This window comes from Neodiprion virginianus, chromosome 3 (genome assembly GCF_021901495.1).
Source record: "Neodiprion virginianus isolate iyNeoVirg1 chromosome 3, iyNeoVirg1.1, whole genome shotgun sequence".
In the NCBI taxonomy this organism is placed as follows: domain Eukaryota; kingdom Metazoa; phylum Arthropoda; class Insecta; order Hymenoptera; family Diprionidae; genus Neodiprion; species Neodiprion virginianus.
In genome coordinates this window covers 31,653,841-31,675,817 of record NC_060879.1, presented here as the reverse complement: position 1 = coordinate 31,675,817, position 21,977 = coordinate 31,653,841, and the positions used below count along the sequence as shown (strand labels likewise).

Here is a 21,977-nt window from a genome sequence, read left to right as displayed (position 1 = left end):
CCGACCACCTCGGGTAATACCTGGAAGAGTAACGAATATTTTTAGTATAGGAACACATCAAAAATATTGTGTAAGGTTTAATGTAATTAATCGATTAATTAATAATATAATGATTTGTACAAGATTATTCATAGCTACTGAATATGTGCTTGCACGAAAAATGAATTGAAATAATTTATTGTAAATGTGACAAGTGTGTAATATTTCAGATGAAATGTAATTACAATTGACATTAAATATTATAAGAATATTATTTGATTAATAATAATGTAATAAATTGTATAAGATTATTCATAGCTACTGAATATGTGCTTGCACGAGAAATGAATTGAAATAATTTACTGTAAACGTGACAAGTTTGTAATATTTCAGATGAAATATAATTACAATTGCCATGAAATATTATAAAAGAGTTTTACTCACCCAGCACAAATCCTCGTCCTCCTCGTCCACCTCCGACCACCTTCAACCACCTCAGGTTATACCTTGAATAGTAATAAATATTTTCAGTATAAGAACACATCGAAAATATTGTGTAAGGATTAATATAATTGAGTAATTAAGTAATTGATTAATTTATTAATCAATAATATAATAAATTGTGTAAGCTTTTTCATAGCCACTGAATATGTGCTTGCTCGAAAAATGAATTGAAATAATTTAATGTAAACATGACTAGTTTGAAATATTTTGGATAAAATATAATTACAATTGCCAGCAAATATTATAAAAGTGTTTTACTCACCGAGCACAAATCCTCGTCCCTCTCCTCCTGAATCACCGCGATTACCCGCAACCACCCCTAACCACCCCCAACGACCACCGCCAACCACCTCGAGTTATACCTCGAATGCTAATAAATATTCTCAGCATGAGAACAAATCAAAAATACTGTGTGAGGTTTAATATAATTTTTTTATCGATATATTTTACCGAAAAGATTATGAGAAGATTGTAAAGTTATAGAAATTTTATTAGCGCACTGACAGCTACTGAATTTGGGCTTGCGCGAAAAACGAATTGAAATAATTTATTGTAAACATGAACCAGGAACCACGGAGCGTTTATCCTGGAAGTCGAGAAATTTTATTAGCGGACCGACAGCTACTGAATATGGGCTTGCGCGAAAAATGAATTGAAATAATTTATTGCAAACATGAACCAGGAACCACGGAGCGTTTATCCTGGAAGTCGAGAAATTTTATTAGCGGACTGACAGCTACCGAATTTGGGGTTGCGCGAAAAACGAATTGAAATATTTTATTGTAAACATGAACCAGGAACCACGGAGCGCTTATCCTGGAAGTCGAGAAATTTCATTAGCGGACCGACAGCTACTGAATATGGGCTTGCGCGAAAAACGAATTGAAATAATTTATTGCAAACATGAACCAGGAACCACGGAGCGTTTATCCTGGAAGTCGAGAAATTTTATTAGCGGACTGACAGCTACCGAATTTGGGGTTGCGCGAAAAACGAATTGAAATATTTTATTGTAAACATGAACCAGGAACCACGGAGCGCTTATCCTGGAAGTCGAGAAATTTCATTAGCGGACCGACAGCTACTGAATATGGGCTTGCGCGAAAAACGAATTGAAATATTTTATTGTAAACATGAACCAGGAACCACGGAGCGTTTATCCTGGAAGTCGAGAAATTTCATTAGCGGACCGACAGCTACTGAATATGGGCTTGCGCGAAAAACGAATTGAAATATTTTATTGTAAACATGAACCAGGAACCACGGAGCGCTTATCCTGGAAGTCGAGAAATTTCATTAGCGGACCGACAGCTACTGAATATGGGCTTGCGCGAAAAACGAATTGAAATATTTTATTGTAAACATGAACCAGGAACCACGGAGCGTTTATCCTGGAAGTCGAGAAATTTCATTAGCGGACCGACAGCTACTGAATATGGGCTTGCGCGAAAAACGAATTGAAATATTTTATTGTAAACATGAACCAGGAACCACGGAGCGTTTATCCTGGAAGTCGAGAAATTTCATTAGCGGACCGACAGCTACTGAATATGGGCTTGCGCGAAAAACGAATTGAAATATTTTATTGTAAACATGAACCAGGAACCACGGAGCGCTTATCCTGGAAGTCGAGAAATTTCATTAGCGGACCGACAGCTACTGAATATGGGCTTGCGCGAAAAACGAATTGAAATATTTTATTGTAAACATGAACCAGGAACCACGGAGCGTTTATCCTGGAAGTCGAGAAATTTCATTAGCGGACCGACAGCTACTGAATATGGGCTTGCGCGAAAAACGAATTGAAATATTTTATTGTAAACATGAACCAGGAACCACGGAGCGTTTATCCTGGAAGTCGAGAAATTTCATTAGCGGACCGACAGCTACTGAATATGGGCTTGCGCGAAAAACGAATTGAAATATTTTATTGTAAACATGAACCAGGAACCACGGAGCGTTTATCCTGGAAGTCGAGAAATTTCATTAGCGGACCGACAGCTACTGAATATGGGCTTGCGCGAAAAACGAATTGAAATATTTTATTGTAAACATGAACCAGGAACCACGGAGCGTTTATCCTGGAAGTCGAGAAATTTCATTAGCGGACCGACAGCTACTGAATATGGGCTTGCGCGAAAAACGAATTGAAATATTTTATTGTAAACATGAACCAGGAACCACGGAGCGTTTATCCTGGAAGTCGAGAAATTTCATTAGCGGACCGACAGCTACTGAATATGGGCTTGCGCGAAAAACGAATTGAAATATTTTATTGTAAACATGAACCAGGAACCACGGAGCGTTTATCCTGGAAGTCGAGAAATTTCATTAGCGGACCGACAGCTACTGAATATGGGCTTGCGCGAAAAACGAATTGAAATATTTTATTGTAAACATGAACCAGGAACCACGGAGCGCTTATCCTGGAAGTCGAGAAATTTCATTAGCGGACCGACAGCTACTGAATATGGGCTTGCGCGAAAAACGAATTGAAATATTTTATTGTAAACATGAACCAGGAACCACGGAGCGTTTATCCTGGAAGTCGAGAAATTTCATTAGCGGACCGACAGCTACTGAATATGGGCTTGCGCGAAAAACGAATTGAAATATTTTATTGTAAACATGAACCAGGAACCACGGAGCGTTTATCCTGGAAGTCGAGAAATTTCATTAGCGGACCGACAGCTACTGAATATGGGCTTGCGCGAAAAACGAATTGAAATATTTTATTGTAAACATGAACCAGGAACCACGGAGCGTTTATCCTGGAAGTCGAGAAATTTCATTAGCGGACCGACAGCTACTGAATATGGGCTTGCGCGAAAAACGAATTGAAATATTTTATTGTAAACATGAACCAGGAACCACGGAGCGTTTATCCTGGAAGTCGAGAAATTTCATTAGCGGACCGACAGCTACTGAATATGGGCTTGCGCGAAAAACGAATTGAAATAATTTATTGTAAACATGAACCAGGAACCACGGAGCGCTTATCCTGGAAGTCGAGAAATTTTATTAGCGGACTGACAGCTACCGAATTTGGGGTTGCGCGAAAAACGAATTGAAATATTTCATTGTAAACATGAACCAGGAACCACGGAGCGCTTATCCTGGAAGTCGAGAAATTTTATTAGCGGACTGACAGCTACCGAATTTGGAGTTGCGCGAAAAACGAATTGAAATAATTCATTGTAAACATGAACGAGGAACCACGGAGCGCTTAACCTGGAAGTCGAGTTTCACCGCGTAGCGGACCCGAAGCGCGAGATCTGGGAGGTTGAGAACCCGGTACTCGAAATACGTAGCGGACCCGAAGCGCGGGATCCGGGAGGTTGAGAACCCGGTACTCGAAATTTGCGGAGCGCGACTCTCATCCGTCCGCTCTACTGCGCGGTTGTTTCCAGACTGAGGAATTCGGCTAGCTGATTTTGAATTGGTGACGTCACTTTCTGAACATCCGACATCCAAACTTTGGTTTCGATCTTTAGTACTATGTATGATGATGTATGATGTACGATGTATGATGTACGATGTATGATGTATGATGACATGATATGATGTATAATGATTTTAGCTTCCACATTTCATACAAGAAATACACACTTTATCTCTCCTGCCGATTCCAGACTTAAGCGGCCAGGCCCTTCGATGGTCAGCCGTTGACTGAAGATATATTCTTCAGTAAACGGGTCGGCTAATAACGCTTCCGTTCTGCGACAGTTGGATGATGAAAAATTTCGCTCGTATCCTTCAAATGTGTGTTAAAATACACTTTAAGTGTTAAGAAGCGTCGTTCTTTCTCTCCCTATCACCTTTCTAGGTCTTTAAATCACTACGCAGCGTTAAATACTGTCTCATATACGAAGCATCCATTTCATCTCGTTCAGAATTAGCGCATCCGTTATGTATTGCAGTTACTCTGAATTTTTTTCCATCCGAATACTTTTCGAAAAACAATTCTGCTCCTCCACCCAACGCAGATACTTCACTTGCGACCAGCTAAAACAACGTTTCGATTCTATGCCTATGAAAATTCAAGATCGAGAGAGCAAATGAAAAGTTGTTGGAATAATTATGAATACTAATGTTATGGAATACATCGAGCGCGCGTCGAATAGAATCCCATTTCGAAATGAATCATTCTTCTCTTTTCATATCATAGCTAATCTAGTAATATAGGTAAATAGGATGGTTGGAGGTGTTCGGAAATGGTAGGAGGTGGTCGGCGCTGGCAGAAGGTGATAGGGGGTGGTCGAAAGTGGCCATTGACGGTCGGTGGTGGCAGGGGGAGGTGGGAGGTGTTCGAAATGGTAGGACATTTCAAAAGTTAAAGTCGACGATGATCCGGTGCATCAATTTTATTGTTACAGATTTTCTTTTTCCATGAGGCATAGAGTATTCAACAACGATAATGCAGTCCTTAAAATTCATCATTCATCTCTGTCGGGAAAGCTAATTCGCAAGGCGTAGTATTTTATTCTATTTGCATTATTAGAAAACTACCCGTACTCTACGTACACTGTTTCTAAACTTTTGCTACATTTGGTTTAATCCCCATGCTTCCACAGCACGAATAGTCGGAAATGTTTTTGATTATCCATAATAAAATGAAAGAAGTAACAAAGTTTAAATTTATTGTTAAAGCTCTAATGAATACATCAAACTGCGGTCGAATCAATTCATTTATTATTTGCACATGACCTCTGTATATTTGATAAATTATTCCTAAATACATTGAAACATACGTATTTATAATGAAATATCATGCAATGGGCTGTGTAAACTATAAACTATAATTTCTATCGAATAGCTGCTTTTATGTCAACAGGGCTTTGAGACTCAGTTCTGTTCGTCCTCCTCCTCGTCCACCTCCGACCACCTCCAACAATCGCCAACCACCTCGAACAACCACCGATAACCACATCGGGTTGTACCTGGAATAGCAATAAATATTTTCAGTATAAGAACACATCAAAAACATTACGTAAGGATTCATATAATCACAGGTTTTGTTTTTTGGCTGTAACTTTTGATGCGTTGATCGCAGCGTATTGGGACTGCGCTCAATCGATTTCTCTCGCAAAATTACGTCGGAATAGTGCCTGAAAGAATTGATTCCAGCACTTTTCAAAATCGCGAAAATTTTCGCCAAAAATACAAAGGGGTTAACCTTCCTTTTTTTTTTACCAAAAAATTTATCGTCTCAGAATTGATTCGTATGACTCTTTTCCGACCAATTGGACCACAAGGAACTCAGAAAACGCAGCAAAAAGAGCGTCAGATCGACAGGAGAGAAATGGCGAGCGAAAAAGCACCTGCTGAAAAATGTCGAAAATTCAGGTTTTCATTTTTTGGCTGTAACTTTCGATGCATTGATCGCAGTGTATTGGGACTGCACCCAATCGATTTCTCTCGCAAAATCACGACGGAATAGTGCATGAAAAAATTTATTCCGGCACTTTTCAAAATCGCGGAAATTTTCGCCAAAAATACAAAGGGGTTAGCCTCACCATTGGATGAAGAATATAAACACAGTCGCCCTCATGGGCTTTAACGTGACAACCGAAAACTGCTCTGTGAGGTATTCCAACGGTAGAGTTGAGAAGTTATTGCAGAACATCAGAGAGTTTCCGATTTCGACATGATGCTGGCTGCATTCAACTTCTGAGTAACACAGTCTTCGCAATGGTAAGCCCAAGCCAGTACTTGGCCTGAGTGTACTCACCGACTTGTCGGCCTCCAAGAAATTGATAATGAGAATAAATATCTTTCAAAATTCGTAGCAAAACAGTGATTTAATTAAAGTATAGGTACCCGAGAGAAGAATGATGCGTACATAGATCGTGAATAAAAGTAGATCAGATGTCATAATGATGCAGAGACCAAAAAGTATAAATGTCAGTATACGCGGTCCATGTTCGACACTGATATATATGATTTATTTATGATTAACATGTGATGCAAATTATAAATTTTATAATTTTCTAGGAAACATACCAGATAATCCACTATAATTGGCTATAATATGACAATAAAAGAATTGTTCGTTTCGATATGGGATCCAATTCGATACGCAATCTATATATTCCGTAACGTTAATATCCAGAATTAGCAGTAGGAATAGGAGTGAGATCAGGAGTAGGTTCAAGAGTGAGAGTAGGAATAGGAGTAGGATCAGGAGTTGGAGTAAGGTTATAGTAGAAGTAGGAGTAAGATTGAAGTAGAAATAGGAGTAGGAGTAGAAGTAGGAGTATAGGAGGTGGGTAGGGGCGGGAAGGGTAGGGTAGGGTAGGGGGTAGGGTAGGGTAGGCTAGACTCCTTCTCCTACTTCTACTCCTACTCCTACTCCCACTCTTGATCCTACTCCCATTCCTGATCCTACTCCTAATTCTACTCCTACTCCTACTTTATTCAATACTTTATAATGTTATACTCACAGTGCACAAATCCTCGTCCTCCTGGTCCACCTTTCTCCTCGTCTTCCTCGACCTCCTCCACGTTCACCTCCGAACATCTCCAACCACCTTCAACCACCTCCAACATCCATCGATAACCACCTAAGGTCATACCATGAACAGTCATAAATATTCTCATCATAAGAACACATTAAAAGTATTGTGTGAGGATTTATATAATCAATTGATAAATTAATAAACCAATCAATCGTATTAGCGCATTTAGAGCTACTGAATTTGTGCTTTCTCGAAGAAATGAATGAATGAATTAAAATAATTTATTTTAAACATGACCAGTTTACAAAATTTCAGATAAAATATAATCAACATTGCCACTAAAAATTATAAAAATGTTATACTCACCATGTATGAATCCTCGTCCCTCTCCTCCTTGTCTTCCTCCTTGTCCCGCTCGATCACCCGCAACCACCTCTGACTACCTCCAACGACCGCCAACCACTTCCAACGACCACCGCTAACTACCTTGGGTTGTCTTGAATACCAATAAACATGTTTAGTATGAGAAGACTTCAAAAATATTGTGTAAGGATTAATACCATTCATTCATCGACAGACTCTACTAAGAAAATTATGAGAAAATTATAAAAAGTAATAGAACTTTCATTAGCGCATTAAGAGCTTCCGAATTTGGGCTTGCTCGAAAAATGAAGTGAAACAATTTATTGTCAACATGACAAGTTTAAAAAATTTTAAGTAAAACCTAATTACAATCGGAATTAAATATTATAAAAGTGTTTTACTCACCCTAGAGAAATCCTCGTTCTCCGTCGCTTCCTCGTTCTTCTCCCCGTCCACCTTGATCACCCGCAACCACCCCTCACCACCTCCGACCACCTCTAACCACCGTCAACCACCTCGGATTATACCTAGAACAGTAATAAATGTTTTCAGTATAAGAACACATAAACAATATAGTGTAAGGATTATTATAATTAATTAATTAATCAATTATATAATAAATTCTATCAGCCTATTTATAGCTACTGAATTCGAGCTTGTGCAAAAAATGAATTGAAATAATTTAATGTAAACATGACTAGTTTGAAATATTTTGGATAAAATATAATTACAATTGCCAGCAAATATTATAAAAGTGTTTTACTCACCGAGCACAAATCCTCGTCCCTCTCCTCCTGAATCACCGCGATTACCCGCAACCACCCCTAACCACCCCCAACGACCACCGCCAACCACCTCGAGTTATACCTCGAATGCTAATAAATATTCTCAGCATGAGAACAAATCAAAAATACTGTGTGAGGTTTAATATAATTTTTTTATCGATATATTTTACCGAAAAGATTATGAGAAGATTGTAAAGTTATAGAAATTTTATTAGCGCACTGACAGCTACTGAATTTGGGCTTGCGCGAAAAACGAATTGAAATAATTTATTGCAAACATGAACCAGGAACCACGGAGCGCTTATCCTGGAAGTCGAGAAATTTTATTAGCGGACTGACAGCTACTGAATATGGGCTTGCGCGAAAAATGAATTGAAATAATTTATCGTAAACATGACAAGTTCGAAAAATTTTAGGTACAATATAATTACAATTGACATTAAATAGTATAAAAGTGTTAAACTCACCGAGCACAAATCCTCGTCCCACTCGTCCACCTTGTTCTCCTCGTCTTTCTCGTCCTCCCCCTCGTCCAGCTCAGACCATCTCCAACGACCAGCGCTAAACACCTCGGGTTATACCTCGTATACTGATAAATATTTTCAGTATTAGAACACATCAAACGTATTGTGTAAGGATTAATACAATTTTTTCATCGACACATTTCACCAAGAAGATTATGAGAAAATTATAAAAAATTGTATAATTATTATTAGCGCATTGACAGCTCCTGAATTTGGGCTTGTGCGAAAAATAAATCGAATTAATTCACTGTAAATATGAAACAGGAACCACGTCGCGCTTGTCCTGGAAGTCTAGTTTCACCATGTAGTTGAGCTTGCGCGCATAAACTACGGAGCACTTCTCCCTGAAATCGAGTTTCACCAGGTAGCGGACCTGGAGCATAGAAACTACGGAGCGCTCGTCCTGGAACTCGAGTTTCACAAGGTAGCGGACCCGGAGCGTAGGATCCAGGAGGTAGAGAACCCGGTACTCGAAATCTGCGGAGCGCGATTCTCATCCGTCCGTTCAACTGCGCGGTTGTTTCCAGACTGAGGAATTTCCATCGTCGACGATTACTATAGATCGATTACGTCAAAAAAAAAAAAAAAATTTGGGTGACGTCACTTTCTGAAAATCTGAACATTCGAACATTCAAAGTTTGGTTTCAAACTTTAATACTATGTATGATGATATGATGTATGATGATATATGATGTATAATGATTTCAGTTTCCACATTTCAGACAAGAAATACGCACGTTATCATTCTTGCCGATTCAAGCGGCTAAGCCCGTCGATGGTCAGCCTTTGACTAAAGATATATTCTTCCGTTAACGGGTCAGCTAATAACGCTGCCGTTCTGCGACGGTTGGATGATAAAACTTTTTGCTAGTACCTTTCAAATGTGTGTCAAAGTTGACTCGAAGTTTTAAGAAGCGTTCTTTCTCTCGCTATCAAAAAAAAAAAAAAAATCGCCGACAATCACCTCTTTCGGTCTTTAAATCGGGACACTGCGTTACATACTGTATCATATACGGAGCATCCGTTTCATCCGGATCAAAATCAGCGCATCCGTGATATATTACAGTTACTCTGAATTTTATTCCATACGAACACTTTTCGACAAACAATTCTTCTTCTCTCACCAACGTAGATACTTTATCCGATTCTATGCCTACGAAAATTAAAGATTGTGAGAGTAAATTAAAAGTTGTTGGAATAATTATCAATATTAATGTTATAGAATACACGGCGGAGCAGGGGGACTAGGAGGACGAAGGTGGTCGGCGGGGTCGAGGGTGGTTGGAGGTGTTCCGAAATGGTAGGAGGTAGTACCGGTTCGTACAAAGTGGTTGGAGATGGTATGTGTTTGGAGGTAGTTGGAAGTGGCAGGTACTACAAAAGTATGATCAAATAGTTCCTATGATAACTGATTATCATCAGAAGACAAAGATGTGCTTCATACATTATTTCAACCAGTAAATGAAAAATATTCATATAAAAGTTCACAACATAATATTGAATCCCCTAACGCATCATTTCGTATTCGCTTCTTGATGAATATGTATAATAAGAAATCCAATTATGACGACTGGATTGAATTAATCATTTTTCTGTACAAAGGACGGATCTTCGTTCGGTAGCGCATTAGAACTCATTTGATTTCCCTGAAATCGGCGCATCGTAGAACATTCGAAGTCTTACGATCTTCAAGATATTCAAAATTGTGTAAAACTTCGTTTTTTGAGTTCTGAAAAATCGGTACTTAGTATAGACCATTTTTCATGTATTGTGAGGGGATTATTCGACATTTTACTCTGACCTGGTCGAGGAAGCTGACAGTCTATCCTTGGTACCAATTTTACGTTTCACAATGTCGACAAAATTTCTTAAATCCTTCAGAAATCGATTTTCGTGGAATACATTTCTGCTGTCATCAAATATTCAGGTTAACCTTTGTAGCATTTTAATTCAATTACATCGGTGTTATGATAAATGCATCAATGAAATTTCCTGTATGTCATAAGAGCGATTTTTCTATTAGTCATTTTGACGTCATACCGCTAGCGGAACTGATATGGTTTACAATTAGCTTGCTAAATTGCTTAGACTACGCAGCGGAGAATTACAGCTGGCAAATCCGCAGGGCATCTTCTGGTAACTATCCGGAAGCTATCCACATTTATGCTCATACGAGTCAATTTGGTCCACTCATTACGTCATAAACGATATCTATACCTAATATGATTTCCATCCATACCTACGTATTTAAATAATCTTGCTGTTCTTTAATCCTGATAAAATGCATATCCACCACTTCTAGTAACTAGTCATTAGTCTTTTTAGCGTGTATCCAGTACCTGCATGTATGTACAATGCTTTAAATGTCTAGAGAATATCAGGGATTGCATAACATTATTCAGCTTATTGGTCCACCAATGAATACACGTTACATAAGTATTTTGTTATTATCAGTTATGGTTTCTCATGGCAGACTTTAAATCCATTCACGACTATAATTAGATCGATTACGAATCATGCATGTCATTTTCAATAGAATTTTACCGAATCACTAAGTCTCACAGCAGCACGGATTTCTTTAATCTTCAATTCGGTCAACCATCCAGAGGATGATCGAGGGTACTTGAGACGTCGCACGCCTGTAAGAGACAGGACGAAATCGCTAACGGACAGTGTCATTGTAGTTAAGATAAGACTGCCTCGGTGACTCGTTCGAAGATGTTCTGCAAATCAGCAGAGCGCGATGAACCACGTTGACGTTTGATGATCGATTGGCGGCTGATTGCTCCGAGTATTCTCGAACCCTCACCGAATGGAGAATTTTTTCTGAGAAAGCTGCAACACAATTTTACGCTCAATATCTTAAGCTGACACAGTGCTCCTACTTCACATATTACTTATTTCTCACCTTAACCCACATGAAATCATGCAACGGATTCTCGGAGATTAATTCTCTATCATATATGTTGTCGCAACTATGCGAAATGCATTGTCATGCCAGTACTTGTATTTATTTCACTTAATTGTCGTTTCATCATCACAATCCTTGCACCCGCAAAGATTTGACGAGGGTTCGACACAGGCAAGAAATTGATTTGTCAACCCAGATTTCCAATCAGGTCTCGCGTCAGTCAATGCCGATGCTGAAAAACCACAGAAGCTTTGCCTGCAATATTCAATTACACTGAGAATGTTTACTTAACTTCATTTGCGTGAGACAAATGATATACTTCCATGAAAATCATTTCCCAGTGCATGAGGAGGTTCCTTCGTGGCGCCAAAGCTTATTTGCATTCGCAGGTACAGGCAGAGGTGCATTGCCCGAACGAGAGCCCGAGCCATGCACTCCGACCATATCCTTTCTGGCTACCAAGTAATCGTACATCTTCCAATTTAAACCTTCAACGTGAGTCTCTTCGATCTTATCTCAACGGTACAGCCGCATTACAGTTGAGTGTTACAAAGTTCGAGCTGTCCTTCGTTATTTCACGAAAACGAGGCTAAGAGCTGGGCACCAGCTCTGTTAAACCCGTGCATTAGGTAATAGAATTAACCGACAACTTCTAAGGGTCTTGGGTACATGACAATATTGCGGATCACTAATTATTCAAGTTTCCAAGAATATCCGTCTCGCCACAAGAACTCTTAATATATGAGGCGAGAAGTTGACGCCTGAGTTGTTCAACTTGTGTATCATGAAATAGAACTGATTGAACAACGTTCTAGAGTCTTACAGCACAATATTTGTTTTCACTAAACATTCAGTATTCCAAGAATGCTTCTTGCTCAAGAACCATCATCAAAGAAACATTGCAAAAACCGTTCATGAGAGTAAACGTACTTGGCGAATATTGATTTTTGAAGAATTGGCTTTACCCAGAGACACTGACCAATGATTCACTCATATTAAAACATACATTACCTTAAAGCACTGAAATCGAATTAGTTTTTATTGGTCGATAAAGTGTACTCCCATTTGGCGTAAAAAATTTCGGAATAAATATACAATTTATTGAACCCGTTTTCGTTAATTACCTTATGGATTCTTGCAGCAGTAATTATTTCCGTAATCGTGTATACGAATATTGGCTAGTAAAAAAAATTAACCCAGCAGTATACGTACCCTCTAAATTTTCCTGGATAAGAATCAATGAGTTGCGCACCCATACAAATTTAATTCCGAAGTGAAGCTTATTGAACAACTTTCACAAGGCGACATTATAGAATTAAATCGGTGATCTATAACTTCTGATATACGTGGAATGCGAGCGATACATCTAGTACGTGTTAATTCAATCTGGACGATGCACGGGGTCTACTACAGCGGCTTGTACGTATATAAGTGTGAAGATACCCGAGTACGGCTTTTCTTCTTATACATATATTTATCTGCGGAATTAAATGTATATCGTAATTAATAATCACTATTTTCCATACGCTCTAGATTCCGTATCTTGATCAGTCCCGTTTGTGTACATAGGTGAGTACATAGATACGCATTTGTATGTATTATATATCGCTGAGTGTAGTTTGGACTTTGATGTCATACCTTCCGTCCGTCCGTCCGTCCGTTCGGTCCATCGGTAGCTTGTGTGTGATCAGTCATCGGTGGTAAAGCAAACTCTATTTTCCTGCAAGTTGGAAGCGCTGTATTACGAAAGTACTGCAGGGCAAGAGCCGGACGGTCCCGGCGTAATTTCTAAACGAAGACAAACGTTGCATCGAAACTACATGTACGTTCTGTTCCATTAGTTCGGAGTAAGAAAACGTTCTAGGCGCCTGTACGTATCCCACAATAAATATTGAAACAGGCGACGAGTTCTTTGAACTGAAATGCACGTAAGATGTACCCGAACCTTCGCGAGAACTTGCTCGCTCACTGCAGTCGACGGACAGACGGATGAACCGATCGAGAGTGCGTGCCGTTCAAATTAAGAAATAGAAATGAAACTTGAGTTGCATGAATCGCACCCGACGCGAAATTACTGTTGGCTTTGAAAATCCGACGAAAACACTCCACCTACTTCATTCTAGTTGATTAGGTACATTTTCGACATATTTTTCATCGGGATCCAACTCAAAAGGCGTGGTTAATAATAAGCGATATGACGCTAGAAACAAGTGTAAATCAAATAAATCATATTCCAACATCAAAATGTGAAATATTTCGTACAGACTGGTCAACTTTCACGTTCCAAAGTCAGATTTACTTGGAATGAGAATTCAGATAACAATCTACTTTTATAATTAAATAGTTTTGCCCTGCGGTTTTGACACGTGAGGGTGCCGCAAGTGCTGAAAATAAACAACCATTCGAAAAGTTCGAACATAAATTTTCTCCCCGTATCCGACAAGCTGGATTTGCTTTATGAGCTTGAGCTGACTTCAAGGAGTAACGCGGTGAACAACGATCTGCACCGGAGAACTTATTTGGTCCATCGTATAAACTTTCGAGTTCTGCTAACTAAGCGTGAAATATCGCGCTTCGAGGGTCTTGCCTGGTGCAATCGCCCCGGGGCCATAACGCCGGCTTAGAAAACGGATAGAGTGTAGAGAAAATCAGGGAATAGGTGGTAAATAGCGGAACTGTAAAATCCGATAACTGTTATAAACATCTCAAGATGTGATCGCGATCGCGGTACACGCGCGGCCTTATCGACGAAATTACAAGAATGGAGAACAGTGATACCAGGACATGCGACAGCAGGAGGATTGTTGACGTTGCGATATTGTTATCGTGTTTGAAGTCCAGAAGAGAGTCGACCCGATTATCCGAGATAGGAAGCGGGACGAGATAAGGATAAGGATTCCTGTCCAAGTAACTTGAGCCCTGCTGCCGGCCAACGAAATGGTTGGACTACCGAACAACAGCAAAACAACATCTCGAACAAATAAGTTAAACATGACTTGTGATCACTTAGCCCAAATCCAGCCTCAGTAAAATCTCTAAAGAAACTGCGAGGATTCCTCTTCTTTATCTCTCCCGATTTCGATTATTCCACTTAAATTCGTAGGTGATCCTTGTTATTTTCGTGCTCTTGGAATTAGTGCTTTCATATTTTTATACAGGCTAAACCTTACGTTTCGCCGATGGTACACATGGTACGTGCACCGGCCCCCTGCACTGTGAGATATTGTGCTTAGGATGTACCGTTCGGGGCTGAGCATAATCGACAACGCACGTATTTCTCATTCCAAATCACACGACTGACACGGATAAACTAATGGAATCTCTATGTTGGCTACCCACCGTAGTCGCATTCTGTATCTCTGTTCAATGAAAGAGAGGAAAAAAGAAATATGGCACCATCTGAGATCGACCGCTCACTGAGCTCCGTTCTCCGTTTAGTTCCCATTTCTTCTTTCCTATTTTACCGTCTTTCCCACAATATTGTTTTTTCATTTTTCCGATGATTTCTGCCTCTTTCTCTTTCTCGGCCGTTGCATTACATTCTGTGGAACAATAATATATTTTTTCCTCCCTCTAAGTATCTCCGATTCTCTTTCTTCGATTCCATGCAGTATCGAGCACCATAAACCATAACCTTGTGTCAAAAATAACAGAAAATATCATAAACTCTTACGTGGAAGCTGAAGTCTCGGGAATCGAGAGAGCTCGGGACAATGTCGAGGGATAGGAAGAGACAAAGTCTATAACCAAGTGCGCCGGTCGTGGTTCGCGGATCTGCGCTCGCTGGCGCGTGAACGAGAAACTGGCCTCCCGTCGGACGACTCTGTTCATTTGCTGCCTACTGACAGTGCGATTTCATTTCCAAGCCAAGTTCTAACTGATCTTCGTGCGATTCTTAATCTTGTGATATTTGAGGAACTGATTATGGACTGTGATTATCCAGCTTTGTCAATAAATGCATAGCGCATAATCTGGTAAGTGATTAGGTAACCGGCATAAGGCCATGATGACCATTTCAGTTTCCAAACCCTTCAGTCTTCATCTGTCGACATTAGAATATTTTTCATTTTATTATTCCTCTAATTATACATATCTACATATTATTCCTTAAGTTCGCAAACTTTTTAATCGTCAAAGACATCGTTACTTTGACGATCATTGGCTGGGCTCTTGAAGCCCAGATTAGTATGGACCAATAATAAAGAATGGGGGAAAATTTACTGTACTCGAATAATTTGCGCTTATAGTCGATTCTTTTGAATTTTATATAAAAAGCTCTTTCGTTTGGGATACAAAATTCAGTGTTCGATCACTGGCCCTTCTTCCTCCTTCTCATACACCCTTTAAATGCCAATGCTCGAAGGACTAGCTTTACCTCTCTTACTAAAAAAGGTCCCGGAATTTTATTACAAACTTATCGTGAGAAAGCCTTTCAGATTCAGGATGCTGCATTCAATCTGTGTTTTCTAGATCGATATGTAGCGTGGGCCACCTGGGCGTAGATATGGTGCACAGTGCTGTGCAGATCGCAGCAGCTAGGATCGGCTTTCTAGCGCACAGAAATCTCGGTTGCGAATACAGCTGTACAGCGGAATGAAACGTACCGAAGCCTAGGTTTGAGACAGCAAAGTCTAGGTATACAGGTGGCTCTGTGGTTCGCGAACAATGCTCACGACACGGTGGCTACAATGGAGATCATAATCAACATCTTGACGTGTAATGACTTATAGCTCCTTTTGCCATCTCCACAGGCGAACAATACATCCCGACAGAGATGTTTAGAGCTAAAACCTCTGGCCTATTGTTATTTAAAACCACGAACGTTGATATTTTAATCGACCTCGCGAACGAATCATGAATCTGCACCTGCGCGTTCTTCCCTAGCCGTGTGACATTAGCTTGGAGTGGCTCGGGTTCCTTGCACTCCTCGGTATAGAAGTCCTCTGCAGGCTCCGCCACGGACGTGGGATCCATCGCTTAACTTTTCAAGAAACCGAGAGATTATTTTTGTATTACTATAACGCAGTACCACGGTCTTTTGGATTTTTGACACGTTGCTTCTCAAAAGTCGCTGTAAGTACTGTAGTAGGTACCTGATCAAACATCACCGCATCTAGGATTGAATTTTTACTCCTTCACCAAGCAGCTGGGGTAATAGTAAAATCTGTGGTTTGATGTTGATTACTTTGTTCCTTCAGCTTAAGCAAGGGGAGAGCGTTGCACTCAGGGCTATTCTGGTCTGATCTTACCGTATCCGGTTTGACATGGTGCACTTATTGCTTCTTACGCAAATGACTCTCCATTCTAGAAGAAACGAAGTAGAAAAGTTATTTCGCTTCAAGCTATGCCTAGATTTTTGTTGTGTATTACACTGCTCCGTAATCGGAAGAGAACTGAGAAAGTACTGTATAGATCTGACAATAAATTCTGCACGCATTGTGATTCAGGGTCAAATCAATTAAATTTTTTACAATTGAATCTTCGTGGTAAGAAATCCACGGTGGTCTCTTTACATAAATCCAGATCGGTGTAGTATACTTCAGTTCTTCAGTGGGACGGACTCTTTAGTGCGGCGCTGATTTACATCTCGGCGTAATGTTGGAACGTTTGATGGGATCATTGAACCACAAGGACTGCCCATTGACTTGAATCAATGAAGAGGGTGAAAGAGAGGAAGGAAACGGCGGGGGCGGGGGAAAAACGACTTTACGCACCGAAGTGGCGCGAACCTGCAATTTAAACAGCATTTTCGCCCGGTCCGTTATAATTGAAGCTTGTGCACGAGGCACATACCCGAAGAATGTTCTCGCGGATCGTTCTACCATCAGAGCACCCGGTGTGCACGTAGACACCGATACACTGTTGTAACGATGTATTGTAAATCACAATATTGCTGCATTTTTCTCTAGCTTTTGAATTGAAATTTGGTTTTCACATGAGACATCGAATAATTACCTTTCGCATTTCTGTTCACAAAAATAAAGATTGAGGGAAAAGAAAAGATATAGTTTAACAATAAGTCAAGTTCTTTATGGAGTGCGATCAATTCTAAGGTAAAATTCCAAAGCTAACTAAGAATATTAAAAGTTGATAAATCATGGAACTAATTCTCCCCTGAAATGGGGTTTCTTTCATTGTTAAACATAGAGAAATGTTGATGTAGGAATGAAACAAAATTATGCAGTTGTAATTGGTACATCTTTACGCAACACGGCCGGAGATTTCTTATACACAGTGTCACCTGCGGTTGTGATTTATAGAATTCTAATATCTTTTCGCCTCTCAAATGAAACTTTATGGAATTGAAAGCTATATCTGTTAATATCTATCGAGCTGCATCGAGTGCGCATATATGTAAGGTTAATAAATTACAGTAATTAACAGATCTACCTATCTTAATGGTAAATTGAATCACCCAATTGGCAGTATCTTTCGTCGGTGGCGTGACTACTTGCGGCAATAATTGCCAACTGGTTCTTGATTTTCAGAGAAGAAAAAGAAGTTCAAATCGATATAGTATATATTGCAACGCCCGTATATCGATCGGTGACTTCAGCTGCAGTGCTACCGTCAGACGGAGAATTTGAAATTTATGAAGCACTTGCAAGCCCGCCGGATTTAATCTCCTTGTTCCGATATTTATGAACTAGACTGCGCCGCGAGGTGTATTAGGCCAGAATGGCAGAAGGAGCGCAGGAGCCAAGGCTCAGTCTGGGAGCGTCAGCTACTCGCAATCCTTCGGAGTTTCTTACATATGCCGGCAGCAATGTTTGTTGGCAATTAGCAAGGATATCCAGTAAAATGAGTAACATCGTCCTGCCAATGACGATTCACCGCGTACTCTCACGAACAGCACACAGCTGGGTTAACCGTGCGCTAAACAGTTGGTGAAAAAAAATTTCAGGAGCAGATTAAAAAGGTTGTGCAAATTGGAGTTCTCGAGCATCGGTACAGATATTTGCTAACGAGGTGTAAAAAGTTTCAGACGAAAGAAAACAACATATTTTTTCAACCACACAAAGAGGCATGATGCATCAGGATCGTGACTTAAGCCCGACCGCACCGTAACCGTATCGCGTTCTGTATGAATTCACCGTCCGTTATTATAAACTGCAACCAGACATGTAAGTAGTAAATTTTGCGCTGCGTGATGATCAAACTTGAAAGACAAACTTATTTTTATTGCAAATAACAACATGTTGAGTCTCTAAGATCGAATGGAATAGTAGAAAGATGATTTCATAGATGACACCATTTTCCAAGTTGTCGAATAACGTAGATCAGATATCACACGATAAACGGAATTCCACGAAGATCGGCTATTGCGACAATCGAATCAATTGACGAACTGAATTGTGGGCAGTTCACAGAAGTACGCAAAAGCTGCCTCGCAGAATACGTCGTCCATGCCTCCTTCCTTGTACAACACACCGCAGTTCTGTTTGCCATCACCGTTGTCCGGCTGGCCGCCCCACTTGTCTGTCCATTTGGTATATCCAGTTTGAGCCAAAGATTCCCCTGAAATCGTAACCCATTCGCCCTCTTTGTATAGATCGTGAATTCCAAGGTACGCCGCGTGATCGTAGGCTGCGCCCTTCACCGGACTTGACTTGTTGAATATGTCCATCAGCACCTGGGGATGTCAAGGAATTTCTTATTTTAAGGGGGTTATCGACCATGGTAATTATCACATAGATTTAATTATCTTGTAATCTTGCTCTAAGCGACGATAATTCCAACTAAGAATTTACAACGAATCGATTTTAGGCTTACGATAATAGGTTTATTCGATCAATGTCTTAGATTCGTTTTTAATAGCCTAATTCTCTTGACAGTCAAGTCGAATGGAATAATTTGTTCGTAAAAAAATTATCGTCACGAAAATTTATTATACGGTAGGCTAATCGTAAGCCGGTGTGACAAACTCGTCCTCTCTGTCCTGTCATACAGTCCCCTAAGTAGATTATCCGAGAATTAGTCATTTTGGACCAAACACAGTATTTATAGTTAAAACACAGGCGCTTTCAACGGTGCCATACCCCAATCCAGTAATTGCATTATGGTACTCGAGACGCTACAAGTACACCTCATACGACACTCGAAACATATTTAATACAGCGATAAATGAGGGTGCAATTGTCAGGCTCAAGGAAAAATCCAGGCATTGAATAGTACTTGTGCGTCATCGAGGTGGATCGCGTGTCCTTTATCAACAAATATAACGTTACCCGAGCCTCGGAGACAGAGTTAATGATAGCAAGGTGGCCGCCTTCGTCGTTGCAGACCTTCCTCGCGTCGTTCCAGACCAGAGCTCGCGTGTGAAGTTTGTGCGAGCCGATGCCTGGCGTGTAAATGTAGTCGTCCCTTATCGGAATCCTGGAGGGACCGAAGCTACATACACAAGGCATTCCGTTGTAGACCAGGTTCTGCAACGAATTGGTGCGGGTACCGGTGCCAGAGGAGAGCAGAGGGCGATTCGCCACGGTGGGTGATTCGATCTGGGCAGAAGACACTGAGGACGAAGGACAATGGCACGGTTCTTCCGCAGTTTCGACGCTGTCAGGTTTGAAGGCCAGCGGCGATCCGTTCTCCAACGGACCACCGAAGACTCCGCCGAAGAAGAGTATGACCAGCAATTTCCACATAGCTTTGGAACGCGTAGGTAAAAAATAAATAAATAACACCACACGAGAACGTCCAAATTTCACTGCGTCCTGCGGCCGACTGAAGTCCCTCTGTCAGACGTCGGGCCTAACCGCACTAATTAGCCGTTTCCTCACGGCAATCCACGCGCGTATTATGTTTGGAGACGAAACACGATAGACGATAAACGCTCTTATTGGAAGAACGCTGCGGCGTCGTTCAAAGTTTATATGTATATAGGGCGGTGCCGAGTCTGGCCGTATGCATATGTACGCCTACGATGACGAATAGCGACGGCGTCTGCGTACCTTCGACCCCAACCTATGCCTGCGCTGACTTTGCATTGTTCTGCCATCGTCATACGTTCACTCGTAATTCTTAATTCGTTACGCCGTGGCTCATCTTCAAAGACCTGGGGGGACCGTGTCTAGTTGATCACAATATTTCGACCTATTCAATTTTTCTCAGTCACTTTCGTCTCCCGTACCACAAGTAGTACATTCGATGAAAAAGAAAAAAGCATTTTATTCAAGGAAAACTTTTTTTGAAATTATTTAATGTCTTCATAAGTATCTTTAATTTCACGATCAAATTCTTTAATCAGCTCAGCTACTATAATTATGGGCGACGCATATTTTGACTGCGATATAATTGTTAAAATAATACCGAAATCATTGAAGGATGATTTTCTCGTACTTTAGATTTTATAAAGTTTCTGTATTGTAGAAGTATTGTTCTCACCGCTGGGGTAATGGATTAAGGTCATCTAGTTTAATTTAAGCCTTCAATGAATTATGCCGATATAGATCAACTTAACGGAATTGACATTTCCGGCCGCGCCTATTCAGGTCATATTATGTTAGATAATATTCAATTATAAGCTGCAGGTTCATTGTGAAAGTAGCTTAACGCTGTTTGTTTTAAGATAAATTTATTTTGTTCTCTCTATGCAAGCAGAAATTTATTTTCTGACGATGATTATGTGTGTGTCTGTGTACAGACAGCAAATATTTGATACTCTAGTCGTTGTTGTAGGTACTTAGTTCCGCGCTTTTATCATGGCCAACACGCTACTGCATTCATATCGTCTTATAAACGGCCGAATAAAAACGATGCCTCTCAAACAAAAGTGCCATTCGATAAGCAAAAACACGAAGCTGGAACGAATGAAACTCGCGTCTGCAACATAAACTGATAGCATACGATAATATGATGAGAATACGAAATAATAAGAATGAGGTAGAGATTCTCCACTGCTTTCACTACCATATGGGCAGTAAGTCATATTTTCCCGGATGATTTAGAATCATTGCTTATTGCGGTTGCGACTATGAAATATATCCGTGATACATTGTGCATAGGCATATTTGCATAACAGTAATTGAAATATTTTGCAATACCAGCAATACGCCATCGTTTTCACCTTTCGTATCGAAGCTTGCTCTTCACCTGGTGGACTGGCTGTAACGGATGAGTGTAGGAAGGAGGCTATCAATTACGTGCGGCACTTGATTGTCATTCCCCATGATTCACGTCGGCTCGCGATATTGGTTTTCACAGTGACTTCTTTTCTTTTTACCCACTCGAAGCGAGCAAATATTTTCTGCATACCAAAGTGCGCACAAAGGAAAGACTCGAGATTATGATAAATTCTGTCGAAGATGAAGGCATATTGAAGAGGCTATATTAGCAGGTCGTCAACATCTTGAAAAATATATATCAAAACCTTTGTATTCTTTCGTCTGTGGGATGAGAATCAAATGTTTGAAACGGGCAACTTTCTCACCTCCGAACAAAATTAATGCCGCGT

General features: G+C 40.3%; 1 protein-coding gene and 1 long non-coding RNA gene across 5 annotated transcripts; both read right to left on the bottom strand.

Annotated features, from left to right (window-relative positions):
- Nucleotides 1-446: 446 nt before the first annotated feature.
- Nucleotides 447-9,145, bottom strand: LOC124299785 (uncharacterized). Of its 4 annotated transcripts, XR_006907067.1 has the most exons (8): nucleotides 9,047-9,077; nucleotides 8,557-8,986; nucleotides 7,710-7,831; nucleotides 7,308-7,437; nucleotides 6,927-7,046; nucleotides 6,000-6,226; nucleotides 5,389-5,423; nucleotides 447-473 (listed from the first exon to the last, which is right to left on the bottom strand). It is a non-coding gene; the product is annotated as an uncharacterized LOC124299785 (long non-coding RNA). The 4 variants fall into 4 exon arrangements; XR_006907065.1 differs by having other exon boundaries at nucleotides 8,557-9,145; XR_006907066.1 differs by lacking the exon at nucleotides 6,000-6,226 and having other exon boundaries at nucleotides 454-473; nucleotides 8,557-9,145.
- Nucleotides 9,146-17,802: 8,657 nt separating this feature from the next.
- Nucleotides 17,803-20,373, bottom strand: LOC124300656 (hemolymph lipopolysaccharide-binding protein-like). The gene is made up of 2 exons (XM_046754953.1): nucleotides 19,753-20,373; nucleotides 17,803-19,157 (listed from the first exon to the last, which is right to left on the bottom strand). The coding sequence occupies exons 1-2, from the start codon at nucleotides 20,167-20,169 to the stop codon at nucleotides 18,861-18,863; spliced, it is 714 nt and encodes a 237-aa protein (XP_046610909.1). The 5' UTR covers nucleotides 20,170-20,373; the 3' UTR covers nucleotides 17,803-18,860.
- Between the last annotated feature and the right edge of the window lie 1,604 nt (nucleotides 20,374-21,977).

Excerpts from the sequence above, each read along its gene's own strand:
- LOC124300656 (XM_046754953.1), bottom strand. The coding sequence starts at position 20,169 with ATGTGGAAATTGCTGGTCATACTCTTCTTCGGCGGAGTCTTCGGTGGT. Across the intron at positions 19,158-19,752 it reads ACTCTGTCTCCGAGGCTCGG|GTGCTGATGGACATATTCAA; the intron begins GTAACGTTATAT and ends TGACATCCCCAG.